Below are 23,860 nucleotides of genomic sequence, written 5' to 3'. Positions count from 1 at the left end.
TATTGTGTTATGTTGCCATCCCAACACAATGATCTATGGCACAGTGTATTATGTTGCCATCCCAACACAATGATCTATGGCACAGTGTGTTATGTTGCCATCCCAACACAATTATCATGGCACATTGTGTTATGTTGCCATACCAACACAATGATCTATGACACGGTGTGATGTGTTGCCATCCCAACACAATTATCATTGCATTTGTGTTATGTTGCCATACCAACACAATGATCTATGACACGGTGTGATGTGTTGCCATCCCAACTGAATGATCTATGACACAGTGTGATGTGTTGCCATCCCAACTGAATGATCTATGACACGTTGTGATGTGTTGTCATCCCATCTGAATGATCGATGACAGGGTGTGCTGTCTTACAGTCCCAACACAATGATCTATGACACGGTGTGATGTGTTGCCATCCCATCTGAATGATCTATGACACGGTGTGCTGTGTTGCCATCCCAACACAATTATCTATACACGTTGTGCTGTCTTAAGTCCCATCACAATGATCTATGGCACGGTGTGCTGTGTTGCCATCCCATCTGAATGATATATGACAGGGTGTGCTGTCTTAGTCCCAACACAATGATCTATGGCACGGTGTGCTGTATTGCCATCCCATCTGAATGATCTATGACAGGGTGTGCTGTCTTACAGTCCCAACAGAATTATCTATGGCACGGTGTGCTGTGTTGCCATCCCATCTGAATGATCTATGACAGGGTGTGCTGTCTTACAATCCCAACACAATGATCTATGGCACGGTGTGCTGTGTTGCCATCCCATCTGAATGATCTATGACAGGGTGTGCTGTCTTAGTCCCAACACAATGATCTATGACACGGTGTGTTATGTTGCCATCCCAACTGAATGATCTATGGCACTGTGTTGTGTTGCCATCCCAACTGAATGATCTATGGCACGGTGTGCTGTGTTGCCATCCAAACTGAATGATATACGGCACGGTGTGCTGTGTTGCCATCCCAACACGATGATCTTGAAACAGTGTGTTGTTTCCGTACTTAATTGTTTGCCGGATGTATTCTGGTTCCTTACTTTGCTATGCATATGTTCATTTAAAACATTTTCGAACTTGGCATGAATATTCTTAATGGGAAGACGGTATGTCGGGTGCAAGATCCATATTTGTAGGTTCTAGTTTCACTGAAGGGTCATTGGGCATTTTGGATTGTCCGGACTGTAAATTGGCCATGCATTTATTGGTTAAATGTTGACCATCAACAGGTGTGTCTCTAAAATTTATGATGACTTTCATGGTTCTGTTCTCTGCTTCAGTCTAACTTCTTTAAAAGATGCTTTCCTATTTAAAACAGTCATAAAATACCTCTAATACCCTTCCATGCATGATTTATATTTGCAACATAAAAACATTTACTCCTGTCTGCATTTGCTTAACAATCTACAAATGGTTAATTAATTTTGTTAATAATATGTTCAGTTTAGTTCTGAAACCAGCTCGATATACACATGGTCATTTTCGGCTTATATTGAATGCCGACCATTAATTATATTTGTGAATAGTTTTCCCACAACACTTAAAAATGTGATTCCGCGAAAATTTTCAACTTCATTTAAATTGCTGTTTTTTATGTCTTGGGACTATACAGCCCTCAGTCCGCTTAACCTGAAAATAACCGATACTTAATAGTTCATTAAAAAGAATTTATGGAAAAGACGATAAACTTTATTTACCATATATCAAAAATGCATGAAGAATCCGATCTGGACCAGCAATTTTGCCCAAATTTAAAGTTTGAAATACCCTTCATGACGTCCTCCTCAGTAAATGGCAAATCTACTTCAGAAAACATAAGCTTTAATTCATTTTGTGAACAAGTATTATTAAAGTATATTATGGTTTCGTCTGACTGAACAAAACACTATCATTAGGGTCATTAACTGCCAAGAAAAAGGCTCTAAACGATTCAACAGATATATTTTTAGGAGTTGTTCTATCTTTTGATAACCAATATTCTTTTGCATTTTTTATATATCAATTGCGATGCCAATATCCATTTTTTTTTAAAAGATGAACACCGAAGTATTTAAAAGAGGAAACCACATCAATTTTATTTATTTTTGGAAAAGTCCTATGAAGTATGACGACCATTTTCGAAAATCATTTTTTTTTTTTTTTTTTTTTTTTTTTTATTTACATTCAGACGCAATTCCCAAGTGTTACTGTAGCACTCGATATAGGCTAACATCGATTGTAGAGTTTTAGGTTCAAATGCAAATACTACCGCGTCATCGGTAAACAATCATATATATACTTTCCATTCATCGACTTCAACAATACCATTTAGATTACTATTGATCAACAAAAAACACCAAAGATTAATTTGTTAACTCATATTTGCTATCAATGTGTGTTGCCGTCATCAAAATCGACCACTAAACCTTTTTTTCATTTGAACAGAATTATTTTACAAAACTACGAAGAAGTGCGTTGGGGTAGTTCGATTGTTGAAAGACATTGTGAAATGAATACACGTGTATGACAAAACTGTTTGACAACTTGTTAAAAAGAATAGAAAAAAACTTTATTTCTTTTAAAGTTTCTGGGAGATAAATAACTGACCATAGCATACTCATTGCAGTGTTGTCCCTTGAAGTTGTTTTTAAAGAATTGTCAGAACAGTTTTGCGATTTTCCTCTTTCACTTCTTTTGTAGTGAATTGATGTCGGGAGGAAAGTGAACATAATACTATAGATTTAACGTTTGATTTTTTTTACAGACAGGATCTGGTGCAATGCTTACGAACAGCCTCAAGACTTGACTTCAGACTCAAGTGGCAAAACTGAAAATCTTGATATCATTGTCAAATTTCTTCTACTTAAGTATCGATGATGAAATTTGGTGAATTTTATTGCTTTGTAAAACGAACGGAATAAAGATGGTTCTTTGTTGTTTAATAAAAGTGCTTTTCTGAGTCTAGACTGTTTGTAATCTTGGCGGAGGAGCTTCATCCCATCGATCATAAATAACGCAGTGCCAAACAAAACACTGATGTCATATAGATACTGCAGCTAGTGTGATCTCGCATTTTTCTTGTAAAGAAATGTGTAAGGAAATTCCTACTTGCCTTGCAGCAATCAATTATTCTCTTATATCGGTTAAAACATTTTTAGTTTAGCTGGTTATGTCAAACGAAGTACCGTTACATCACGTCTAATGAAAGGTTGATATGGCAGCAAAAGGTCACACAACAACATGTTGTGATACAAATTTTTTTTATTAATGTCAGAGTTTTTGCAAGATGGGAATAATTATTTAACTTAAAATAATAAACCTAGCCTAAACGTTTAAAGATGCATTCTTACTCCCAAAAAAGATTAACAACAATTAATAATTTTGTTTTAATATTCCAAAAGGATGAATAAATGTCGACGACAATGGTTCATATGAAGGATACTGAGTTTTATTTTGAACGAAAGGTGCATAAAACACGATATTTCTACCTTTTGAGACTATAGTAGACCACAGTAAATCTTTTAGCATTCACCAATCATTTAATATCAGTAATTAATATTTTCCATAAATGCATTATTTAGTAAGTAGTTAAATGTTTTTCAGTCAAAATTGATGTTTGCTATACAAGTGTATGTATGTATTGATTTTGAATAAGGGTGACACTTTAAGAAACTTTCATTGTTACTGCTTTAATAGTCATGCCCTTTGGTTTAACCAATATTTATTTCACATATAGTGATACGTTAGTCATGAGCATTGAAAGCGATAAAGTTATAACGAAAGTAAATTCGAAAGAACATTAACAACAGTATACATTCTACAGAATTGAAAACTAACAAAACAATTGATTTTTTCTGGTTCTTTCCTCCCAAGTAATTGAAGTTATACCCTGTGGAACAAACACTACTCATACAATCGTTTGAACAATAAGTTTGACAGGAACACTTTGGTAACCAGAACAACCAGTTTTTCAATGACAAAAGCAACTTTTAAATGTATTTTATTATTTTCTTACATATATCATTACAGTGTGCGCCACCAATATCCCCCTAAGGGAATTGTATACAATATGGTTTTATGAAGTACATACAATTCCTAACAATTCCCGTTTACTGTCATTTGGCGATTGGTTCTTACAGGCTGTAATGCCCATTATTTATCTATTGTTAACTGCATCCATCTATTTTGGAATACAAAATTGTGATATGTCATGATATATGCCTTATTTCAAGCTGACAATGCAGTAAAAAACGCACTATTGTATAACAGTTTCTTTTCAATAATTATCGAGCCTGAGAGATCCATTACCTTACCTTAAATGTGTGTTTTGTTTTGCAATTAGCCTATTGTATGAGAAGAGGTTCTCAGGTTACAATCTATACCTTATTCCAATATCTGTATTTAAAACATTAATTAACATATTCCTGGCAGAACATAGCGTGTAATAATTGTAATTCAATATACGTTCTCCGAAAAACGTGTGTTTTCTGATTAAATTTCTGTGTTAGGACTCAAGCTAATTTTATACATTTATATTTTAAACTAAATATTAATAAACGGTAATGCATGAAGTTATCAACTTGGTGAACGCGCGTCGTATAAGTCAGTTGTTGGTAGACCGAACTTAAAGCTCACTTTCCGATTAATTAAAGATGGCTTCTTCCCACTACAAAGCCTTTTTCGAAGAGGTAACAGATTTTGTCGGACAAACACCAAATTACGCTTCATTTTATTTTGTCAATTGGTTGTCGACTTAACTCTTACTTCATAAATCGACTCATTTTTTGAGTCCTAAAACGCCCTATGTCGACTCAATTTGTATGGACTAAAATAGATGAACGCCTGTCGACTTATGTTGTAACGTGAAAATCTAGATAAAAACCTTTGTTGACTCAGTTTGTATGGACTAAAATAGATGAACGCCCGTCGACTTATGTTGTAACGTGAAAATCTAGATAAAAACCTTTGTTGACTCAGTTTGTATGGACTAAAGTAGATGAACGCCCGTCGACTTATGTTGTAACGTGAAAATCTAGATAAAAACCTTTGTTGACTCAGTTTGTATAGATAAACGCCGTATGCCAACCAAGTGGTACTTCTACTACTGCTACTGCTGCTGCTGCTATTGCTGCTTCTACAGCTACTACTACTACTACTACGACGATGACGACTAAGAGTACTGCTGATGATAATAATATTTATTTTTAATCCCATGGGGATGATTGATAAAAAACATAACGCTGACAAAAAAATATAAAACAGATTGCTGGACGTCATTTAGTACCAACGTTGTGGAAATAGCTTTTCAAAGAGAGAAAACACACAGAAAGTGCACCTCCATGAAAGTCCATTTAAACTAAATATCTAATGCATTGTACTTTAAAATGGTTATTTATACGTAAGTTTCATTCTCAAAAGACTTTCTCTGATAATATATGTTGTCCTAATTATAATGCAGATATACTATTGCATTAGTTTGTGTGTGTTTTATATTTGCATTCCACTTTGCGCTTCCATAGTTGCTATAATTAAATACATAGCAGCTATTAATGAAAAATGTTTTTAGAAACATATCACATATACTTGGTTTAAGAATGAACTTTAGCAAGGAAATAACCTAGATGCAATACAAACGACGAAATTTAACATAGCACTTATACAAGTTCAGCTTTCCTCTCACGATTAAATGCTTGAAACGGAAACGCTCATAATAACCACAAAAAACAGATAGAAATTGTACTTGCAACATTGATATCATTGAAAATGAAATATCATGTTTGTCTCAATTATATGTCATTATTAAAATGAATTCAATGTTTCTCCGGTTTGGTTCTAGTTTTCTCGCTATATTCTTATTGGAAGTTTTTAAAGTTTTTTCCGGCTTTTCATCACCACTTTGTTCGTTTGCAACATTAAACGGGAACCAATCATTTGACATATTGCTGCACTTGCTGTCAAAGTTCAGATGAAGTGTAAGCAATATAAATGAAAATAGGTTTGCCACACTTTCAGAAATTTGAAAACAAAAATAATGGAGGCCAACGAAAAGAACCGATATTAACTGTATATTTAACATTCAAGGTAGATTATATTATTCATGTAATTATCCAAGACTATTTTGAAGCTCGCATACAACATGTTTAAAACGACTTGGAATAAAAAATGTGTCTTTGAGAGTAAATAATTTATGGGACATGTGTTTTGAATTACATAGATGGTAATATACCTAACACATGTTTTAAAAAACTTAACAAATATTAGTCCAACGATTACATCCAAATGACTGCCTCTAGTCATCTGCGATGGCAGGATATTTGAAACAAGCATTAAAAACGAATCTTGGACTGAAATGTCTGCGTAAGACAGCCGTCTTCTCAATTTTGTTAATACATGTATCAAATATTCAGGAACTGTACACAGTTAAGGTATTTTTCATGGCAAAGTGTTTTTGGAATCTCGAAGCAGCCATTTCAACTAATTATATTATGCAAAACATGGACATTTTAAGTGAGATTTTCTAAAGAAGCTGCATCGGAAGTTTTCCAACGGGATCATTTAAAATTATTGTCCTTGCTGATTTTCCAATACGTTTGCCATTTCGTATAGACATTGATAATAATGTTAAATGACAGCATATCAGTTTTTATATTAATTGAAAAGGAGTTTGTTAATTTTTCAAAATAAATGACAGAAAAACTGTTTTGAACAAATATATTGCAGTTTGTATTTTGTTCTGTATTTCCATTGGAATCGGAAGTGAAATGGCCTATTTTGAAAACTTCCAATGTCAAATAAGCATGTTTGCAATTTTATTATTTCCGCACTTTCACTCATAAAATCCTCTCAAATCATCCAAAAACAATGTAGGGGCACCACGCAGGCATCCAAAAATGAATGTAAATCAGATATTTCAGTTCGGAACAACTGTGGACCAAGTATAGACCCATGAAAAATCACGTGTTTTCAAATATCACGTATTTTGACGATATTCAGCATAACATAAAACAACGATATAAAGTTTGTAAATATTAATATATCTTATAAGATATAAACAAAAGCTGAATTTAAAAGTGTACGGAAAATATACCGTAACCAACTAAATCAAATGCTTTTCAGACATTTCCAAATAGGGTAAATACATCAGTAGAGATATCTCCATTCAACGGCTTTGAACACAATAAGTAAATCGACACCATCGGTATTGGTACTGTTTGATATATCATAAAATTATGTTATAAATATAAAGTTACATCACTGTTTATATCGTAAACGGACGGTACAGAAATAACAACCGTATTTATATCTTGACCAAAGATAGGTTTTTAAGCGAAGAAATCAGTCCAAGGCAAAACTAATATGGATGAGTGGAAAACAAACTCGTAGATTGTATAAAAAGGGGCATTTTTATTATTATTTACGTGTAATGCAGTTTTAACCGAAATATATTTGGGTGGATAAAACCACCAAAAGGAGAATTTTATGCCACCCAGAAAATGTTTAAAAAATAAATATAACTAGAAAGCATATGATAAAAGTCGCATTTGTTGTGAGGTTATGCTTTTGATGCCTGGTTATTTTTTCTGTAATATGTCTTCTTCTAAGTACTGTACATTTTCCTGAGTTTCGCGATGAAAGCCAGCTCCTTCGTATTCATCCAATCGCAGTCCGTCCTTGTAATTCTAAAGGAAGTGTCCCACTTTGAACTCTCAAATTCGACATAAGTTACATTTATATTTTCTTTTCGTTGGCAAAACTGGTATACACTAGTCAAACATTTTTTAACAAACGACACTTCCTCTTTTAGGTCTTGACCCAGGGCTTTCATTTTTTCCTCAAAAACAACTGAGAAGTATTCATATATTGCGTAATCCAGAATATTTGTCTTCTTAAATTGTATCAGTTCCGATTGATTTAAAAGTGTAGGATTGTGTTTATGAGTGTTTGTTGATAGATAAATAATGTCTGATATAGACCAGTTTAAGAGCCTTCTCATCATTACCAACGACTCATCCATATGTTCTGTTAGCATTACTAAAGAAAACTCATTGTCCAACTGCTGTAAATAGTTCCGAATTGTGGTATTATCTTTGGCTGTATTCTTTGAGAACCCGAAATCTTTGCCCATGGAGTTCTTAGTTCTCGAGAAGAAAGCACGATCATATGTTTCGGGTTTCTGTATAATATTGTGAATAAAATTTGCTTTTGGCACATTTTTAAGGTAGCCGACTCCCCATACATCACGGTAGTAGTAGGCTGCGCTTATCATACGGTCTAATGGTTCGCGTATGATTGCTATTCTCATAGCATCTTTTGGCAACAAAGCAGAATACCATGCATTACTGTATACAGTATGACATGCAAATATATCATAATGGTCAGAGTATTTTGGTGGCATTGCCTTAGATTTTTTCAGCAAATAATTCCCAGACTTTGGAATAACAACGTTTAGTTTATGTTTAATTCCAAATCTGAAAAATAAGTTCTGCATAGTAGTTGATCCAGCCTTGTGCACTTTTAAAAACCCAACATGCGTCACTTTTGATCTAGAATAAACGTCAGATGTCACTGTAACATTCAGTAGCTCTGTAATTGATTCAACTGGAGTATTAGGGGCTTCTTCATAATCTGGAATACCATCATATAGGTCGTAGTAAATTTCAGTGTTTTGATTGACTAGTAAAGCTGACATGTGATAGCCAAACATATCTGCCCCCAGCATAACACACATGAATGCTGTCATCAGCAATATTGCCCTGAAACAAAAACACCATTATGATATCATGTAATATTAATGCTAATAATATCCTTTTAAATTGCTCGTGTTACAACTAACTGAAATGCTATTTAGGTCCTCATAAAACTCAGTATAGTTATGTAAGAAGTGGATGCATAACATATGTTAATCCCGCATACTTGCATCATAAATATATTCAAGGAGATACATGTTAAAAAGGCAATTATATAATACATCAGCATCGATGTCAGAAGAGTTACGACGCGAAGCACAGGATTTCGCAGTGTTCTTTTTGGTACACAAAATGGCCAGAAAATGCAAATCTAAATATTTCACCAGAAAAATCGAAAAATTGTCGTAAAACGTTTTCCTATGGAGCAAACAACACATTTACAAGTTATATATCCCTGACTGAAACAGTTGCATATAATTATAATGCTTTGTTGGATATTATCTGAAACTTGCACATAGATGTGAAAAAATGGTCTGGACTCTAGGTTGTTGTTTGCGGTGAGCTACACCTTATTGTCACGATGGCGGCTCCGTGTGTGAATGTGTCTGTCCGTCCGGACTAAATTTGTCCGGGCTGTATCTTGACCATGCATTATAGGATTTTCAAATATCCTGTCATAAGGTGCACCATATTGAGGCGATGTGTCTTGCACAAGACCCTTTCCGTACCTATGTGGTCAAGGTCAGAGGTCACAGGTTCAAATGTTCCTTGTCCGGGCTTTATGTTGACCATGCATTATAGAGTTTTGCAAAAACACTTAAACCATAAAGGTTCACTATAATGTCGCGCACATTACCCAGGTCTGACGCAAAAAGGTCAAGGTTAAGGTTAGAGATCAAATGTTGTAATGATCCTTGTTGGGATTGTATCTTTACCATCCAGTATAGGATTTTTAAAACAACTTGTCAGGAAGATGTTCACTTAGAGGTCAAAGGATGATCTCTAAGGTCAAGGCTAGAGGTCAAAGATCGAAATGATAAACATTGTTGTTATATTGCAGTTGCAGTTGCATGACAGAGCATTATATATGTGTCAAAGTCTTTTTCGATGGGTTCGATATGTCGACGTTTGGTGTCTAGTTAAAATCAAATAGAAGCTAGCTCCAATTTTTCTTGCCCAAAATCAAAAAAATTAAATTGGTGCGCCCTGGGCCATATTGACCGATACCAAAGGACCAGAGCTAGTCGAAAAGAATCCTGACCCTTGACAGTAGTACGTGTAAGCATATACTGGTAGTGTTTTCGCAAATTGGTTGTCTCCAGCTCAATCAATGAACCTTTCCACGACGATAGTTTGTCCTAACCATAAAAGCACTGTTTCACCTCATCAACATAGTTATTGTCCCATGAACTGTCGAAGAGGTTGGGAAGATGTTTATCACACAGGTATTAACATTAGTACATACCAAAAACCAGCTTTTAGTCCGTATGTTTTCCACGAAGAAGTCATAGCTTTATAAACTCCTGTCATGTTGAAATCTGAAAGCATTCAAATATCTTAGTATCATAAATGGATAATTGGCATACCTGAAGGTTTATATTGTGTTTCAAAGAAACATTTGTCCTTTTTAATGGCAAATTTGCAATTTTATACAATTAACTGAACAAACGAGTTTCAAACACCAGTTGAGGTAAATACATAGATGTTTAAACACGACTTCGATCTATTTAATATCGACGACATGAATAGTTCCCTTACCGACCACATTTCACGGTTTTACTATAACGCATGTAATAGTTACTGCACCCACATCCCGAGTTATTGAAACTTTACCAGAGCGTTTCAACGCGATTGTTTACTATTTATCACGAGGGTAGTGGGGGTGTAACTGTTTGGTATCATCTTGATTTTGGAACCACGAGGTAAGTTTTGAATGGGCTTGAAGGTTGTACAATTGAGGGTCACGTGATCAAAATGGACCAGCTAACATTTTATTGTAAAATAAAACTATATAAGCAAACAATTATATACACTAATTAAAGAAAGCAGATACATCAAAAAGAAAAAAAAACGTATGTCTTACACCGTTATTACAACTTTTGGACACATTTAATGGAGATAATTATACATGTATTGTTATAGATAAAAGTTTCGAAGGATGTTTTGCTTGTTTAACATAATCTGATCTTTTAATTAATCATTACACATAACAGTATCAATAATATAATGTAGGATCTGTACGTAACCCAACTATGCAATGATCATGGACGTATTATTGTCTTATTACCCCCCCCCTTTTCTTGAAATTAACATAATATAGCTTTCAGTTGAAATATTTAATAACAAAATAAAGTGTATGTATGTTTGTTTTGTTTAAAAAGATATTTAAAGGATACTTTCTTCGCTAAAATATGAAAAGTATTAGTAAATAAAGCAATGTGGGTTTTTTTTTCGCATGAAGAGGGTCACTTGCTAAAGCAGTTAAAACATCTTGATTTCTAATATGATTGTGGAAAAATGTCATCCTTTTTACAAACTTAAAATTGGCCCATCTGCTGGTCATGACCAATCATACTACAGAATTTGGAGTCACAAAGCTAAAGCCTTATTTAAGATAGTGAATGTAACCGAATTTCAACTGATCGTCAGCACTTCCTCGTTCTTTTATACACCTGACCTCAAACTCAATAGTTCCTACACTAGTCTTGACCAATCTATCTAGAAACTTTAGGTCCCCGTCAGTCGATTTTGAGACATTTTTTTTAAATATCAAAACTGACAATCTGTGACATTGCAGCTTTAAGATAATCCCGTTTACCCGTGTAAATCATTACGAAATAAAACAAAGTGTTCATTCCAAAATAAAAGATTTTTGAATTATTTGAATATAGCCAACCCCAGTCAAAATCGTGTTTTTAACGAAAAAAATATTACTATTTTTTACATATTTTCACTAGATTTTCACTCTTCTTTGCTGTCTTAACATAATAAAGCTTTCCCCGTTTTTACCGACTTTTTTCCAAACTCCACAGTTTTTCATATTTATACGCTGGAAATGGTGTTTAATGTCACAATTCTACTGTGGGAGGCATAAATGATAAAAAAAACAGCAGTTCTTGCTGTAATCTCGGTTGGACCTTTAGATATAAAACACATCGTAAAAAGTTTGAAAATGGATAAAAAAAAAATGAACAGCATTTTTCTTCATACCAAAATTCATTTCGAAGACTGAATTTAACTTTGTGTTTAAACCTAAAGTAAAGTATTTTTTCATAGAATAAAATGAAGTAAACATACCTGTACACTATATTTTCTATAATTCTGTTGCAGATCAGTTGAATGTTAAATGTCCCGTTAAAATCCAAAATGTTTCTAAATTTAAACGCGTTGGCAGCATTCGCGCTAACACAAATACTTGTGAATGTTGAATAAAAGTATATTCACTTTTTTGCCCAACATTTGTAACAGTCGATATTGTGCCGACTAAATGCCACTTATTTCGCTGGCAATTTGAGGCTGCACATGTATACTATCGCATTAGCACAATATATCGATTACGACGTTTATGATTCCATTATTATTGGTACTACAGAGAACAAATATCATTAACTATAGCCAGCGCGTAATGGTCAACTGGCTGGCCTTTGTCAAGTGTTTGCCATGGTTAGAGGCAAGTTTGCTTAGATTCAGTTAAATATTTATATACCATTAAATGGAACGTTAAAAGCAGGGAAAATTTAAATTCTCCAGCATCTTATGAAGTTTTTGTTTTTAAAAATATATTTTATTGTGAAAAATCTACTTAGTAATTAGTGTTAGCACTGATTTTTATTCCAACGACAATCGAGTATTTACCTCATATTAAAAATGAAACACACCAAGTACTTTCTAATAATCCCAATTTCCAGTTGTAATCGTGAGCGTCAAGTGACCAAAACGTTACCTTCCGTATAGTGATTACGTATAGTCTATACACTACGGACCTGTACACAATATCGGTTAAGGCACGTTATGCCTTTTTCCTGCAACACGTTTAGGAGATGGTGGATAATATTAAACAAAATAAAACATTTCTATGTCTTAATGTAATTAGAGTAGCAAGGTACTTATTTAAAAATCAATAGGTAATGTATGCTCCATGCTTTATCGCCACTTCCGCCAAGGGAACGTGACAGAAAATGGCAAAAGGTTCAGTAACCAAAGTACTTTCAGAAACTATGTAGATGTAGAAAATTGAGATAATGAGCTGAGGCTTTCATTACCTGCCAATACACTCAATGTAGATACTCATTGGTGGGTTTGGGGTTCACTACCTGGCCCATATTAGTTAAGTCATATTGTGACAACATTTAACCAAATTGTGCACTTTTGGTTCAAATTATGAAACTATGCCTGTTGACACGTATCCATGTTTATGTAAAAAAAGCTAAATGACCGTGTAGATGTAGAAAATTTCAGAAAATGGGCTGAGGGTTTCATTACCTGGCCAATAGCCTCAATGTAAATACTCATGGGGGGGGGGGTCACTATCTGGCACAAAGACTATATCGCTTATCAAAATAAGAACATCTTTTAAATACATGTACAATTTAGGACTGTCATGGGTACACAAACATCTTTACACAGTTATTTAGAATTATAGTTAAGATACATGGTTGTTTTCGTCATAATACCTTTGTCATAAAAAATATGTTAAAAAATGAGAATTAAAAAAACAATGCTTATGCGCTGTATTCAGGAAATGATACAGAACAAGGATATGTTGTGATGTGCCATTTCCACCTAGATACCTTATTTTGGCCAAACATATCATTAAATAATAGAAGTGCTGAAAGCTGTAACCGACAAGTCCGTACCATGTTAGTTGATGAATTTGATTTTAAATGAATTAAGATGTTACAATCTGTCCATATACTCGATGATTTTTCTAAAATTTATTTATTCATTTATTTATAAAAAAAAAAAGTGTTTTTTGTTTGTTTGTTGTTGTTTTTTGGTGGTGGTGGTGGGGTGGGGGTGGTACGTATATACGGAGTGTATCACTACTCCGTTTCATTCACTTGACAGGCACAAACAATTAAAAGTACATTGTTTTGTTCTTAATAATTTACAAATGTATGTCAATAATCTTATTCAACATTTTGAATGGGCCTAGTCGGCTTTGACGAGTTTATTTATTTATATTTAGACAAAATGACAACGTTGTTAAATTAGCATCTTTCAACAGCCCACAACAGTTTTATAATACAAACACAAAAACATTCAAATGTTGACAACTTTTTTTTCAATGCTGATATGTTTTAAGTAGTGTTTATATGTATCATAATATGTATTGAGAGCATCTTATATGGAATGATGAGTAAAGTACTGGAGCGCTGACCTAGAAGATACGGGTTCGAGCCCGCCTGTCAGGTACATTATAGTCTTCTTATGTTTTATTTTCTAACTTTCGCTTTATGTTATGATGTTGATAACATTTATTTAATACTTTAACTGATCACCTTGCTTGACAAATCTTTTTAAAAAGTTTAACATTTGATTAGATGAAAAAGCCGGCCATGCCCCTTTAAACTCCCAACACTTGTGGTTAAAGCTTCAAACACAAGTTATCATTTTAATATCAGAACAAACAAATCTCAAGTGGCCAAAATCAATCTGTCTGAAAAGTGTGTTGTTGAAATAAAATATTTATAAATTTTGTTTTAGCTCGTGATATAAGCACAACACGAATATAGGAAATATCATAACGATTGTACAGAAGCATACCTTTCTAAGCAAACACATGGCTTGTGCTGGGTGCACTTTAATAAATAATTTAGTTGTGCGCTAAAAGCATACGAAAGCCTTTTGTTTTGGCTCTGTGTGTATTTCTACTACCATAACATGACTTATGAATGCTTATAACATTTACCTAGCGTTTACCGTATATAATTATTTTATGCAATAGTTAGATGACATGAATTAAAACTTAAAAGATTAAGAATGGGCCGAGCGAGAGAGCCCTTTTTAGTGATCAAGATTTTAATTCAGGTCATCTAAATGACTTAGAAAAAAACCTCATTGGCTGACACATAATTAACGCAAAATCTTACTCAGGTATTGTGTATCGGGTGAGTGGCAGTAGGCAGACTTTTAACACCCGAGAACAGTGAACATGTTAACATCTTAGCTCTTAATGATTGTCTATCTGCAATTTCATCGGCTGTAAATGTATGTTGTATCCTAAGTCTTCTTTAAGAGTCATACGTTTCATTATGTCATGCTTGTCGACTTCACACTTACTTGATAAATCGACTCATTTGTTGTCGACAAAGATGGTTAAACACCATATGTCGACTCAAGTTGAATAGACACACTAGATAAACGCCCAGTGTCGACTTATTTGTGTGGACAAAACTAGATAAACGCCATATGCCGTCTCAATTTGTATAGACGCACTAGATAAACGCCCTGCGTCGACGTATTTGTATAGAAAAAAAATAGATAAACGCCGTATGCCGACTCAATTTGTATAGACACACTAGATAAACGCCCTGTGTCGACGTATTTGTGTGGTCAAAACTAGATAAACGCCTAATGTCGACTCAATTTGTATAGACACACTAGATAAACGCCCTGCGTCGATGTATTTGTATAGAAAAAAAATAGATAAACGCCGTATGCCGACTCAGTTTGTATAGACACACTAGATAAACGCCCTGTGTCGACTCAATGTGTGTGGACAAAACTAGATTTACGCCGTATGTCGACTCATTTTGCATCGAAACAACTAGATAAACAAACTGTTGACTCAAGTTGTATGGATGACTAGATAAACGCCGTATGCCGACTCAATGTGTGTGGACAAAACTAGATAAGCGTCATATGTCGTCTCAGTTTGCATGGACGAAACTAGATAAACATCATATGTCGACTCAATTTGTGTGTACGAAACTAGATAAACGCCATATGTTGACTCAATCAAATGTTTGCACGGGGGTTGGGGTTACTCCCCCCGTTTTTTAAAAGTATTTTTTAATCCGAAATTTTGTATTTTGAGCGTATTCTATTACTTTTTTTCTCATGTATTGACTTAAGAGTGAGCTTGGACGATGTAAGGGGTATCGCGCGCCGGGTGCCCCCCCCCCCCCCCTAAATCTGCTAGTGAAAATAGCATCAAGAATCATAAGATCTACGCAGGCCATGTATATGTTAGATCTACCTACCTATCTACCTACCTACTGCTGCTGATGATGATGATGTTTTGAACCCCTGTTGCATAACAGCACATACAATGCAATCGGGAGACCAATTCAATGATAAAGATGGTTGATAAGAACAACACGACGTTGTCAATAATATATAAAACAGATTCATCGTTTAGGTGTCATTTCAGTACTAACGTTGTGGAAATAGCTTAAAAAGAAATAAAAAAGAATGTAAATCTAACAAATATCTAACGCATTATTCTTTACAATGGATATTACATTATATAATATTTACAAGATCTTTGCTGATAAAAGTACACGTGTATACAAAACCGTCAGAAAGTTTCTTTGATAACGTTCAGATCAATGACAAAAATGGAGTCGACATGTACATAAGTAGTCATTTTGATAGCGTGCTCATGTATTCGGTAAATTCTTAGATCAAATACCTCCAATTGCCAAAGACCATTCTTTGATAAGTGCTGTCATTATGATTTTAAAATCAATGCCAAAGAATATGAGTTTGGACGTATATTCGTATAAATGCATTGCCTGCTAAAAGAGTGGACACCTTTTAGGACCATCCCTATTTTCCTAAAAGCATTTTTGAAAAATAATAATAATAATAACAAAGTAAGTATGTCAATATTATAATGCATTATAAACTATTGCGTTAGTTCGTGTGTGTTTTACATACATGAAATCGACATGGCTGTCTACTATGCGCTTCCATAGTTGCTATCATTGAAACGAGCACACGAGGATGTATTTATATCCTATATTATTACATACAAATTAAGCAAATAATTATTATTTATATATATTTAAATATGTATCTTGATATTTTAATGAATCAAACATATAAGAAACATACCGTTGGTATATAAATGAACTTTAGCAAGGAAATGCAAATGATGCAATACAAACGACGAAATTTAACATAGCACTTACTGATGTTCGAGTACCTCCTTAGATTCATTAACTGAAATGGGAAGGCATCATAATATCCTCAAAACAGTTAGAATTTGTACGTATTGCAACATGGATGTCATTGAAAATGAATATCATTTTCGTTTGTTTGTCACAATTATAATCATTAATGAAAGAATACTTTAAACACTTTTTGCCATTGTCATACAAAACAAATATTTATAACTTTGACGTCATCAGTTTCTTGAAATATGTTAGTAAATTTGTATACCAAGCATTTAAATAATTACAACAAACCTAATAAGAAGGTAACAATCAATTCTATTGCATTCATATGTATGAAATTATGCTAAAATGTCTCCGCTTTTTACGGCAAGGTGTTTCTAATGTACGAAAGCTATGAATGCTGTTAACATTAAATGCTGAATAATTGTAATATCGATACTATGTCAAGTATTGTTGTTTATCCTATAACAGCAAACCAGAGTCCAATTTGAAGAGTGTGCTTTTCAGTTGTTTTATCGATAACGAGACTTTTTTGTGTTTATCAAATTTTTGATCCTGCTTATCATAATTGCATTATTCATTTTTATAGTAAATGAAAACTGCTAGGTTTTATTATCAAAAGTCCGATGATAAATAATGAAGTCGCTATGCATAAATCTTTTTTTTTCCCTTTATGACCTTTAAATAGACAGTCTATCATTGGCCCAGACAGCCATCGAAGAAGAAAAATATATTTCAATGGGGTTTTCTCATAATCCTGATCTAAATATAAAATGTCATTATTGAAATAGTTCAATGTTTCTCCGGTTTGGTTCTTAATTTTATTTTCATATTCTTATTTGAATAAAACGGGGACCAATCAAAAGTATTTTTCCGGTTTGTTTCCTAGTTTTTCATCTCCAGGTTGTTTAATCGCGTTTTTAAACGGGAACCAATAAATTGACATTTCCCAAATCAAAATTGCTGCTCTCTGTCAAAGTTCGAACGACAGTGTTAGCTATGTAAATGGTAAAAGGTTTGCCAGATTTTCAGAAAATTGAAAACGAAAAAAAATAATGCCAACGAATAGATTCGATATTAACTCTATATTCAAGCTAAAGTATAGATTCATCTAATGATACAGGATAAGTATAAGCTCGCATACACCATGTTTATAGTTGGCATCTTAAAATTTAATACCTTATGGGACATGTGTTTTGAATGACAAAGATGGTAACATACCTAACATATTTTTTAGAAAACTCTTAACAAATATTAGCCCAACGATTACATCCAAATGATTTCTTCAAATCATCTGTGATGGCAGGATATTTGAAACAAACATTAAAAACGCAAAACTTGTAAATATTGACAGCCATATTCTCAATTTTGTTAATATCAAATACTCAATAACTGTACATAGTTAAAGTACTTTCCATGGCAAAGTGTTTTTTGGAATCCCGAAGCAGCGATTGGAACTAATCATATTATGCAAACCCATGTACATATGAAGTTAGGATTTCTAAGGAAGCTGCATCTGAAGTTTTCCAACGGGATCATTTCAATTATTGTCTTTGCTTGTTTTCCAATACGTTTGCCATTTCGAAAAGACATTGATAATAATATTAAATGACACTATATCAGTGTTGTATTATTTGAAAAGGAGTTTGTTTAATTTGCAAAATAAATGACCGAAAAACGATCGAAGACAAATTGATTGCAGTTTATATTTTTGTTCTGTATTTCAACTGAAAGCGGAAGTGAAATTGCTTATTTTGCAAACATTCAATGTCAAACAAGCATGCTTGCAATATGTTTTTTTATATTATTTTAACATATTATTTTCCCACTCTCACTCATCAAACCCATTCAAATCATCCAAGAACAATGTAGGGGCGCCACGCAGGCATCCAAAATTCATATGAATGAACATCAGATATTTCAGTTCGAAACAACAGTGGACCAAGTATAGACCCATGAAAGAAACATTTTCAAATATCACGTATTTTGACGATATTCAGCATAACATAAAACAAAGATATAAAGTTTGATTAAGTCTGTTAATATTAATATATCTTATAAGATATAACCAAAAGCTTCATTTGAAAGAGAACGGAAATATACCTTCACCAACTAAATCAAACGCTTTTCAGAAATCTCCAAATAGGGTAAATACATAAGTAGTGATATTTCCATTCAATCGCTTTAAACACAATAACAAAATCGACACATCCGTTATTGGCACTGGTTGGCATATTATATACAGTTACATCAATGTTTATATCGTAAACGGTTTTCAGAAATAGCAACCTTATTTATATTTTTACCAGAGATAGGTTCGAACGTAGAAATCAGTCCAAGGCGAACTAGTATGGATGATTGGAAAACAAACACGTAGATTGAATGAAAAAAAGGCTTTTTTTAAACTGCCATAAAGATGTTATATATCATTTATATACGTGTTTTGTAGTTTTAACCGAAAGATCAGGGTGGATAAAACCACTAAATGGAGAATTCTGTGCCACCCAGAAAATGTACTAGGGACAAATTATTTATAATTAGAAAGCATATGATAATAGTCGCATTTGTTGTGAGGTTATGGTTTTGATGCCGGGTTATTTTTTCTATTATATGCCTTCTTCTAAGTAGTGTACATTTTCCTGAGTTTCTCGATGAAAGCCAGTTCCTTCGTATTCATCCAATCACAGTCCGTCCTTGAAATTCTGAAGGAAGCGTCCCACTTTGAATTCTCAAATTCGACATGAGTTACGTCTATATTTTCTTTTCGTTGGCAAAACTGGTATACACCAGTCGAACACTTTTTGAAAAACGAAACTTCCTCTTTTAGGTCTTGACCCAGGTCTTTCATTTTTTCCACAAAAACATCTGAGAAGTATTCATATATTGCGTAATCCAGAAAATTGGTCTTCTTAAATTGACTCAGTTCCGATTGTTTTAAAAGTGTAGGATTGTGTTTATGAGTGTTTGTCGATAAATAAATAATGTCTGATATAGACCAGTTTAAGAGCCTTCGCATCATTACCAACGACTCATCCATATGTTCTGTTAGCATTACTAAAGAAAACTCATTGTCCAACTGCTGTAAATAGTTTCGAATTGTTGTATTATCTTTAGCTGTATTCTTTGAGAACCCGAAATCTTTGCCCATGGAGTTCTTAGTTTTCGAGAAGAAAGCATTTTCATATTTTTCTGGTTTCTGTACAATATTGTGAATAAAGTTTGCTTTTGGCACATTTTTAAGGTAGCCGAAGCCCCATATATCACGGTAGTAGTAGGCTGCGCTTATCATACGGTCTAATGGTTCGCGTATGATTGCTATTCTCATCGCATCTTTTGGCAGCAAAGTAGAAAACCATGCATTGCTGTATACAGTATGACATGCAAAAATATCATAATGGTCAGAGTATTTTGGTTGTATTGCCTTAGATTTTTTCAGCAAATAATTCCCAGACTTTGGAATAACAACGTTTAGTTTATGTTTTATTCCATATCTAAAAAATAAATTCTGCATAGTAGTTGATCCTGCCTTGTGTACTTTTAAAAACCCAACATGCGTCACTTTTGATCTAGAATAAACGTCAGATGTCACTGTAACATTCAGCAGCTCTATGTTAGATTCAACTGGAGTATAAGGGGCTTCTCCATAATCTGGAATACCATCATATAGGTCGTAGTAAACCTCAGTGTTTTGATTTGCTAGTAAAGTTGATGCGTCAAACATCTCTGCTACCAGCATAACACACATGAATGCTAACACCAGCAATATTGCCCTGAAACAAAAACACCATTATTTTATCATAAAATATTAATGCTAATAATATATTTTTAAATAGCTCGTGTTACAACTACCTGAAATGTTTTAAAGCTCATCCTAAAATTTAGCAAAGTTATGTAAAGAGTAACTGGATGCCTAATATATGTTCAGAAACCCACAAACTTGCATCACAAATACATTATAGGAGATATATGTTAGAAAAAAAACAATTAAAAAAACAGCAACATCGATGTCAGTAGAGTAAGAGCAAAAAAATCAACGCCGCTTAGCACACGATTTGGCAGTGTTCTATTTGGAACAAAAAAAGTCAAGAAAATGCAAATCTAAATATTTCACCAGAAAATTCGAAGAAATGCCCTAAAACGCTTTCCTGTGGAACAAACAACACATACACATGTTATTATATATCTCTGACTGAAACAGTTGCATATAATCTGAATGCTTTGTTGGATATTATCTGAAATTAACACATAGATGTGAGAAAAAATGGTCTGGATTATTATTCTAAATATAAATTATAGGTTATTGTTTTGTCGAGTCCGCTTGCGGTGAGTGACACATAGTGGTCACAATGGCGTGTGTGCGTGTGTGAATGTGCGTTTGTGAGAGAGTGCGTGCGTTTGTGAGAGCGTCTGTCCGTCCGGAATGATTTTTTCCGGGCTGTAACTTGAACACGCATTTTCAAATCACTTGTCACAAAGGTGCACCATGATAAGGCCATGTGTCGCGCATAAGACCTACTCCGTACCTAAGAGTCAAGGTCAAGGTTACCGGTCAAAGGTTAAAATGCTCCTTGTCCGGGCTGTATGGTGACCATGCATTATAGGATTGTCAAAACACTTGCCATAAAGGTTCACCATGATGTCACGCACAATACCCAGGTCTGACCCCAAATGGTAAAGGTTAATGTAAGAGGTCAAAGGTTGAAATGATCGTTGTTCGGTTTATATCTTTACCATGCATTATAGGATTTTCACAACAACTTGCCAGAAAGATTCACTATGTTCACCTAGGTCTGCACATAAAGGGTCAAGATCAAACTTAGAGGTCAAAGGTTGATCTCAAAGGTCAAGATTAGAGGTCAGTGGTCGAAATGAGCATCCAGATATTGTTCAACCATGGTGTTCTACTGCAGCTTTTCAATTGGCTCGATATGTCGCCGTTTGGCCTTTAGTTTAAATCAAATGAAATAAAATGATTTATTTCATGCAAGCTCCAGTTTTTCTTGCCCAAAATCCTAAAATTAAATTGTTGGGACCTTGGCCATATTGACCGATACCGAAGGACCAGAGCTAGTCGAAAAGAATCCTGATCCTTGACACTCAGCAGTACGTATAAGCATATACTTGTAATGGTTTTGCCAAATGGTTGTGTCCAGCTCCATTAATGAACCTTTCCACGACGATTGCTTTTCCTCACCATAAAAAGCACTGTTTTCCCTCATTTTCCTCATCAACATTGATATTGTCGCTTTAAATGTCCTAGAGCTCGAGAAGATGTATATCACACCGGTATTAACATTATAACATACCAAAAAACAGCTTTTAGTCCGTATGCTTTCCTAGAAGAAGCCATTGCTTTATAAACTCCTGTCATGTTGAAATCTGAAAGCATCAAACTATTTTAGTAACATAAATGGAAAATTGGCATACCTAAAGGTTTATATTGTGTTTCAAAGGAATGTTGTCCTTTTTTAATGGCAAATTTGCAATTTTATACAATTTACTGAGCAAACGACTTTCAAACATTGTGTGTATATGATTGAAGTAAATACATGAATGTTTAAACACGACCTTAATCTATTCAAAATGACGAGATGAATAGTTCCTTTAACGACCTCTTTGCACTGTTTTACTATAACACAAGTAAGCTAACAATTGTATACACTATTAATAAAAAACAAACATCAAAAAGACAAAAAAAAAACGTATGTCTTATATCGTTATTACAAATTTTGGACACATGTTATGGCTATTTAACCACTTGTCCCCAATCCCGCAAGCTATGTTTTTTATAGCTCGGTTTACGAATTTAAGGACCAAATTCAACAAAGCATAGATAAAAGTTTCGCAGGATGTGTTGCTTGTTTAAAATAATCTGATTTTTAATTAATGGATAAGCTTAATTAAAAATCATTACATATAACTGTATCAATTATATATATATTATAATGCAGGATCTGTACGTAAACCAACTGTTGTGTTTCAATGTATGTAATAAAGACACTTAAAGTTTTACTACACTTATTCTACAAGAGTAGTACATGTGAGTACATCAATAAACTGAATCAACTGCCTCTCTGATACTTCTAGGGGTTCCACCTTGGTGCCTTCGGAAGGCGGTTACTGATTTGCATATAGAGGCGGAGCTTCTATGCTCACATCATTACATCCCATCTTTTCTCAGATTTAAACTTTCAACATCTGCCAAAGATAAGTTTAATATTAAATTCATTAGGAGAGTAGTTAATGTTCTGGCAGTTTTCAAAATGTGGCATAATGGTCAGTATCAGATGAAGCTCATGTCCAACAGTGTCAGATTTATGGCAGCAGCGAGCACTAATTGCTTGATTCACCACAAAGTTTTTGAAAAACAACTGTTTGTAATTACACTGGTCGTTTGCTGAGATTAATAGTATGTCTTTGGGAGGATTGTAAATTCCAAAGAATTCCAGATAACTCAGTATTCGATCGAAAGTTGAGTCTGTTCAATAAATTTAGACTGGTCACTTGAATCGGTATATAGATTATCTGGTCTTACTTTTTGTTCTTTTTTTAAACTGTTACATGTTAAGAGATTTGCACTAGCATCAAAATATCATGAATTAAAATGATATATACACAGGTATAAACTTAGTAAACGAATATTCCATTTCTTAAACATAAAAAGAATGCGCAGACATATTGGTAAATTAATCCAAATACATAAAGGGATTATTATGCCCTTTTCACTATAAATCACGTTTTCACAAATACTTGGAAACGCTCTGGGGGTTTTCGAGTGCGCGATATACGTCTCGATTGTGAAGCCTCTTGTTCGCCCGTACGTACAGTGCCAGGACGGTAGAAGTCGTCGAAGTCGTTCTCGCTGTCGGAATCGTGTAGCCTTATCAGCTTGAAAGAGGACGAATTGCGGGTGATTGACTTGTCTCCTCTTTTCGCTGTTATCATCGAACCGTTTATCTTTGTAATTTTATATGGCTGACTCGAAAGGTGTTGAGAACTTGTTTGTTTTGTGTGGTTTGACAAGTACAGTGTCACCAACGTTAAA

General features: G+C 34.1%; 1 protein-coding gene across 1 annotated transcript; it reads right to left on the bottom strand.

Annotated features, from left to right (window-relative positions):
- Positions 1–7,602: 7,602 nt before the first annotated feature.
- Positions 7,603–8,592, bottom strand: LOC128230894 (galactose-3-O-sulfotransferase 2-like; the record flags this gene model as incomplete). Its single annotated transcript, XM_052943322.1, has 1 exon — positions 7,603–8,592. A coding segment is annotated over one exon (990 nt), but the record flags the coding sequence as incomplete, so codon positions are not given.
- Positions 8,593–23,860: the final 15,268 nt, after the last annotated feature.

Source organism: Mya arenaria, chromosome 4 (assembly GCF_026914265.1).
Source record: "Mya arenaria isolate MELC-2E11 chromosome 4, ASM2691426v1".
In the NCBI taxonomy this organism is placed as follows: Eukaryota; Metazoa; Mollusca; class Bivalvia; order Myida; family Myidae; genus Mya; species Mya arenaria.
Note: the sequence above shows the minus strand (reverse complement) of the source record. Positions and strands in the feature narration are given on the sequence as shown.